Below are 7,401 nucleotides of genomic sequence, written 5' to 3' on the forward strand. Positions count from 1 at the left end.
GTCAAAAATAAATTTTGTCAGGTAGAGGAAAAAAAATGGCGTGACATTTAGCAAAATGGCAAACACACACATTACAAAGTACAAGGGTTTGATAGAAAAGAGTTGTCTTTTAAGTGTGTTTGAAAATGTAAGCGCATATAAGAACTTTGAGAAAATTTCTTTTGGCAGACTGTACACTCAAAGGGCTTTTCTCCAGTGTGGGTAAGCAGATGTTTGCGCAGGTTTCCACTTTCTGAAAACGTCTTCTGACACACTGTACACTCAAAAGGCTTTTCCCCAGTGTGGGTTAGCATATGTCTCCGCAGGTGGCCACTTCTTGTAAACGTCTTGTTGCACACTTTACACTCAAAAGGCTTTTCTCCAGTGTGGGTTCGCATATGAAAGTGCAGGTGTCCATGTTGTGAAAACGTCTTGTGGCAAACTGTACACTCAAAAGGCTTTTCTCCAGTGTGGGTAAGCAGATGTTTGCGCAGGTTTCCACTTTCTGAAAACGTCTTCTGACACACTGTACACTCAAAAGGCTTTTCTCCAGTGTGGGTTCGCATATGTTTCCGCAGGTAGTCACTTCTTATAAACGTCTTGTTGCACACTTTACACTCAAAAGGCTTTTCACCAGTGTGGGTTCGCATGTGTATACGCATGTCTACATTTCGTGAAAACGTCTTGTAACACGTTGTACACGCAAAAGGCTGTTCTCCAGTGTGGGTTCGCAGATGTGTGCGCAGGGTTCCACTTTCTGAAAATGCCTTGTGGCACACTGTACACTCAAAAGGCTTTTCTCCAGTGTGTGTTCGCAGATGTTTGCGTAGGTTTCCACTTTGAGAAAATGCCTTGCGGCACACTGTACATTCAAAAGGCTTTTCTCCAGTGTGGGTAAGCAGATGTTTGCGCAGCTGTCCACTTTCCGAAAATTTCTTGTGGCACACTGTACACTCAAAAGGCTTTTCTCCAGTGTGGGTCCGCATATGGATACGCATGTCATCAATTCTCAAAAAATTCTTTTTGCACACAGTACCCTCAGAAGTCATGTTGCCAGGTGTGTGTTTGGGTTCGGGTGCGGGTTCGACGATGTGTGCAATGATGCTGCAATTGCTTTTCGTCAGTCTTCTTGAACTCTGCGTAGGCGCCAAGGATAGTGGCTACTTACTGCATTAGCAACACGGAAACAGGCCCGATGGTGTATCGATGTAATCGCACAGCACCTACAACAGAAAATGCTATTTTGTAATAAACGCAGCAAATGCGGTTTTGCGTTACTTTACGGAAAACAAGGACTCGGGCTCGGCTTTCGCTCGGCGCGGTGCGCTACCCTCTGAGAGTACGACACGGCCGGACACGACGGAGAGGTCGGCGCTTGCGGCTATAAATTTGAGCGGGGCTGGTAGAGTATGAGAAGGAAAAGCGGGGTGGGGGTCACGCACCCACCCCACCTCGCGGGCCCGGGACATGCAAGTGGAGCAGGCGGCTGCTGCGGCCAGCACGCCAGCACCACCTCGCCTCTCGGACATGTATGTTTTTTTCGGTGCGCTATAAATTCGTCGGTGATCCGTCGCGGCTGACGGGGCCGGGCCGGGGGCCCCCGCACCCGCACGCACTGACCTCCGGGGCCGGCGCGGTGCGGTAAGTCCCCGCCGACTAATGGAAAAGGCTTGTCGGTACGGAGCCGCGCGGTCCCCTTGGCGGTCCCCCCTGGCGGTCCCCCTTTCGGCCTCCTTTGGGCCCTGCGGGGTCCAGCCGGCGGGTATAGGCTCGGCGACAAGGGGCCGCCTGGTCCCGCGCTGTACTATCTGCCGGCTGCAGCGCGGCGGCGACGTGCAGGTCAGGTGGAGGCGCCGCGCCGCCAGGCAGGTGGGGGTCAGGTGGGCGGGGAGGGGAAGGGCTGCCCCAAGGTGGGGGTCACGCCGCCGAGCTGGGCAGGCCGACCCCAGGCCAGCGGCGGCGCGGGGTCAGGGCAGGTGGGCGGGCGGCGGGCGGGTTATTCACACCTCCACCGGGGCGAACTAACGCGTCTAATTAATCACACCTGGACTGACCGGGGCGCCACGCCCCGCGACACCCAGCGGTCGCGCATCACGGTAGGTCGGCGACGTGCGGCGCTCGTGACCGTCCGGGTAAATCCCCCCCCCCCCCCGCCCGGCGTGGATCCTCCGCGGTGGCTCCCAGAGGATCATCGGCGAGGTGCAGTATACCTTTGTTACAAACACCGGGCCCCCCGGGAAGCAGCAGCCCCCTGCGTTCAAATTTCCCGCTCGCTGCCCCCAGTCTAATTGGCCACGGTGTCACCCGCGCCCGGTGGTCCCTCCGGGTCCCAGGTGGATCCCCTCGGTGGGTCCCCCGCGCGCGCCGCCGCCGCGCTCTCATTTTGCGTTGTGATTTAGGAGGCCGTTTTTGCACGGCGCTCTCCTGTTACGCGCCACACACACACACACGCGCACGTACACGCTCGCGCCCATAGAGGGCGTGTCGCGCCCGTGTACTATGCTAACGAGGGTCCAGCAAAGACCTGCTGTGGGACTTCCTTCCTGCTGCTGCTGCTGCTGCTGTGTACATTTGTAGCAATCGGCCGAGGCGTCAAACGCGACGGCTTTAGCGAGCGCGCGGGCCGCCGAAGGGTTCATACATCAAACGAGTAAGTAGTGAGGTACGTGGTGCACGCGTGACGTGCGTGAGGGGGAGCGTGCCCACGCACTCGGCGCGGCTCAATACAGTTGAGTGCATCATCGACTCATCTCGAAGAGTCTTCGGTAACCTTGTATAGGTCAGCACGTAGTGCTTATGTTTAGCTTGTAAGCTTAATGGACGCCAAAAGGAAGCACGGAAACGTTCGCGCGTGAAATGGTATGGTTCTTTGTGAAGCTAACGTTCCAGTCGACGGCCGCGCCTGGTACACGATGGACGCCACCAGCAGACGGTTGCGCCCCACCTGGTTAGCCAGGCCCATAGCCGGCCGGCTGGGGGCTTGCTGCGCGATTCCCATGCTGTACCGAGGGGACTTCCCCCCTCCTCGTTTCATGTGTTAATCAGCATGCGTCTCTCTGTGTGCAAGAGGGAGAGGGAGAGAAAGGGAGAGAGAGGGAGAGAGAGGGAGAGGGGAGGGAAGCGTGTAAGGCTCGTCTGCATACCCATGCTGCACCGCGCCCATCAACAGCGTGCAGTGCTGCTCCGTATTATTTTGTTCCCCGGCGCGTCGTCTGCTCTGAGACGAGGTAAAGGGAGTGAGTGAGGGAGGGAGGGGAAGTCGAGTTGTGGTAACTGGAGCGCAAGTCGGCGGGACTTGCGTTGATCTTGACAGAGACGCACAGGGGAATCAGCCGAGAGAGAGAGGGAGAGAGCGAGAGGGAGAGAGAGCGAGAGGGAGGGAGAGAGAGAGAGCGAGAGAGAGAGACTGCGCGCAGGGCGTGTCTCTGCGTGGCGCTCATTACTGACAGGGCGACACTAAGCAGCGGACGACACTAATGCATCCCTGAACAAGACAACGTCCTCGTCGTGGTCGTCGTGGCCGCCGTCGTCGTCGTCGTCTCCGCGATCGCGAAACTTCATCGCTCATGTCCGCGGGGGGCTTAAATGCAATCCGTCCGTGTCGACATGTTGACGACGTGTCTGCCGGATTGGCCTGCAGCGCGCGCCGCCGGGGACGGACAGACGTGCGGACGGACGGACGGACGAACGGACAGCAGCCCGTACCCGCCCGATAAATGTACGGAGCGCTGCGGCGGCAGCCGGCCGGTGGTGCCGTCCGGGGCCGCATAAATAAGAAAGGAACATATTTTGGCGCGATCCGCTCGCATGCTGCTGGCCGTGTGCTGGACGCGCCGGGCCGGCTGCACGGCCCCGTATGATGATGAATCGATGGGTGTGTTCTGTCACACCGCGGCGGGGCGGGGTGGGGCGGGGGCAGCTCCGGCGGGGGCACTTCCTGGCGCGCGGGGCGTCCCACCGGAGCAAAGAGATCCGCGGCATTCGACGCCGCGTCGTTTGATTCATTAGGGATCGATCAGAACAAAATAATAATATAATAAAAAGAGTAAAAGAAAGTAGCGGAGGTCAAAGAGAGTATAGTATATAGGTAGTAGTAAGTGCGCACCAAAAAGGTGGGTGGAGGGCATCAGCTGATGATTACGATGGTTTTTTTTACAATAAGATAAAAATGTAAATAATACACGAGAAGCAACTATAATGTGACATTGCAAAAAAATATGAACTGGTTGTCTCTGGGAGGGGAGAGAGGAGGAGGGAGGAGGGGAGGGGTCACCGACGTGTTTACGCCCCGCTCATCTCATCTGGCGATCGCAATCGCGACCCGTGTGCCATTACCAGAACTTATTATGAATACCGCGGTATGCACCGCAGGCCTAGGAGGCTGCTATGCGCGTCAAGTTCACGCCCAATTACCTCAGCCCCCGCGCGGCGCCTCGTCCGTCACGTGGACACTCCATCGATCTAGTCCCTTCCTTCCTTTATTTCTATTTTTTTTTTACGAGGGCGTATCTTTGTTTATCGCCCGGAATGGAAGCGGCTACGGCTGCGGCAGCAACGCTGCCGAAAAGGAGCAGCGCGAGGAGTTGGATAGCAGTTCAGGAGCAGCGCCACGGCATGGCAGGCAGCAGCGTCGGCGGCAGCGACACCGCACCGCCCGCGGGCGTATACCAACCGGACCCACTGTGGGAACGGTAGCTCGACGGCAGCTCGGCGGGCTTTATGGCCGGCGTGTTGTTTGTTCTATCGCCTGTCTCTCTCCCTCTCTGATATCCACGGTCATCTGTTTTACAGCCCTCCGCGCTGCTCCAGACTGGCCGCGTGACTCGCGCCGTCATCATCCACGCCCTCGTCCGCCGCCTGCCTCCGGCCTCTGCCTCCGCGTCCGCCGCCGGCCGGCTTGGAGCAGCAGGGGCGGGGTAGGCCAACCTCTCGCTGCGCGCGCACCCGTGTTCAACGGGGCTGTCCACCCTGCAGGCGCTCAACGTCAGTGCACGCCCGTGTGGCCTATGGGCGCACAGCTGCACCGCGGTGTTGCCTACGCTGCCGGGCGCACAGCTGTACCGCGGTGTTGCCTACGCTGCGGGCGCACAGCTGTACCGCGGTGTTGCCTACGCTGCGGGCGCACAGCTGAACCGCGGAGTTGCCTACGCTGCCGGGCGCACAGCTGTACCGCGGTGTGGCCTACGCTGCGGGCGCACAGCTGTGCCGTGGGGTTGCCTGCACTGCAGGCGCACAGCTGAGCCGCGGTGTGGCCTACGCTGCGGGCGCACAGCTGTGCCGTGGGGTTGCCTACGCTGCGGGCGCACAGCTGTGCCGTGGGGTTGCCTGCACTGCAGGCGCACAGCTGAGCCGCGGTGTGGCCTACGCTGCGGGCGCACAGCTGTGCCGTGGGGTTGCCTACGCTGCGGGCGCACAGCTGCACCGCGGGGTTGCCCGCCGTACCTCGTTACCCGCGCGCCCCGCCACGCGCCCGCCACGCAGATTAGAGCCTGCTAGGTCGTTACAGCACGCCACGCCGCGCCAGCGGGAGATGTTCAATGGCGTCCCCAGCCAGGCAGTTTATCTCGATTAGTCCCGCTGCGGCCCGCGCTGCCCAGGCCGTTACGGACGGAGCGGCAAAAGTATAGCGCGCTGTCGACATTTATGGATTTGTGTATGCGTGTTGTTTTTGTTTGTAGTTTGTTTTTTTCCTACGACTTCAATCTTTTTTTTTTTTTTTTTTTTTGCAGATTTGCACATACTGTGGTGGCCCCTGCACGCGTTGGACGCCGATGGGGAGCGACAGGTCGACAGGGTGCTAACCCCAAACCATTTTAGATTAATCGCTGCTCGATTCGATTCTCTCGATCACCTCGCGGCAGCATTGCTGTAATTACCCGGGGCGATGAAGGGACCACCTTGCGAGTCGGAGCAGCAGCAAAGCGCGTCGCCAAACGAAGTGGTCTCGAGCGCGACCCGTCGGGAGCGGGAAAAATTGAATTTTTTCGAAATGATTTATGACACACCACAATCCGGCGTGCGCTGCGTCCCGCGTATAGATGGCGCAAAGATACACGCGACGAAACGTGTATCGTATAGTTATTCGAAACGACTTTTGCGCCGGAGCGAGCCGGGCCGGCTGGACAGACACCCGTGCCGAATAGACGAGGTTTTGTATGCTTGGATAAGCCGGTATTTCACGCCTCTCCAAGATGAACAGGGACAGACACACACACAGGCACGAGAGAAAGGGAGAGGGAGCGAGGGAATTTCATATGCGCCCTTGCTCTTTACCCCCCTCCCTTTTACACACACACACACAAACACGCGCGCACGACGACGAATACAATATAACGATGCATCTCTGTCGGTCCCCTTCGGTCCCCTTGCTGCGTGCCGCGCGGTAAGTAAAAATGCCCCGCGCAGAGTACCACTCGAGACTCTCGCACGCATCGTTAGAGCTCCTCGATACCGATACGGATACCGATACGATGGGTATCGGCACGCCGGCAGCAGCAAGGAGGAGCGTCGCGCCACCCCGCCGCGGGGGGGGAGAGGAAGGGGGAAGCATCGCGCACACCGCGGTCATCGCCTTCAAAAATGTATCCACTAAGGGGTCGTTCAAATACTACGTGCCTTGGGGCAGGGGAGGGGGGGGGGGGGCACAAAATATCATGGGGCCCCAAAATGATCAGGAACATCATTGAAGTCCGCTGTGAAAAATAGTAGGAAGCTTTACAGGAAAATTTTCCTTAAGGCAAGTTGTAAAATTACAATTTGAAATCGTAAAAATACATGCAATACGTACCGACTTCAAATCCATTGGCGAGTGAAAAATGTGCTCTCGTGAATTTACGACTTAATTTATAATTTTATTTTACAAATATCCATAAGGGCCCCTATGACATTTATACTACGGGGTACAAATATTTTCGGGTCCCACGCGGCTTCATTGATGGTCGTGATCCTTTTGGGACCCCATAATATTTGTAGCCCCCTCCCACCCCCCTACCCCAAACGCACGTACTATTTGAATGACTGCTAATAAATGAGCTAACGGTGGAACGAAAATCAGAGCGGAGCTGCTCCTCGACACCAGAAAGCTGTTGAGCATGGTGTTGGTGGTGATGATGATAATGATGGTATTTTCGTCATTCCTCCGGCAACGAGGCGAGTCACCCCTCGCGATAGTGACACGTACGACGGCCGCTTAATCGAACGCCTCGCCGCCGACGAAGACATGCGCGCCGACACACCTCACCCGCATGTGTGTGTTTGGAGAGGAACAAACTCATTCCAGTAAGATTTTTTAGAATGTACTATAAATTTATTTGAAAAAGGTTGGAAATATTCAGATCACAAAACACAGGAAAGTACAGCTAGTATTACACACAAAATTATACCTGAATAAAAGGGTCGCCTGAGACATGTCAAAAATAAATT

The 7,401-nt window shown here is 56.9% G+C and overlaps 1 protein-coding gene across 2 annotated transcripts in view; it reads right to left on the reverse strand.

Annotated features, from left to right (window-relative positions):
- Window positions 1–6: 6 nt before the first annotated feature.
- The window catches only part of LOC113218241 (oocyte zinc finger protein XlCOF6-like), a 28,104-nt gene continuing 20,709 nt past the window's right edge, over window positions 7–7,401 (reverse strand). For both annotated transcript variants that reach the window (XM_052264107.1, XM_052264106.1), the window contains one exon: window positions 7–1,202. In XM_052264107.1, coding sequence (XP_052120067.1) covers window positions 72–1,028 — 957 coding nt within the window. In that variant the 5' untranslated portion in view covers window positions 1,029–1,202 and the 3' untranslated portion in view covers window positions 7–71. The remainder of the gene's footprint in view (window positions 1,203–7,401) is intronic.

The sequence above is a fragment of the Frankliniella occidentalis genome, unplaced genomic scaffold, assembly GCF_000697945.3.
Source record: "Frankliniella occidentalis isolate FOCC.00 unplaced genomic scaffold, Focc_3.1 Scaffold16, whole genome shotgun sequence".
In the NCBI taxonomy this organism is placed as follows: domain Eukaryota; kingdom Metazoa; phylum Arthropoda; class Insecta; order Thysanoptera; family Thripidae; genus Frankliniella; species Frankliniella occidentalis.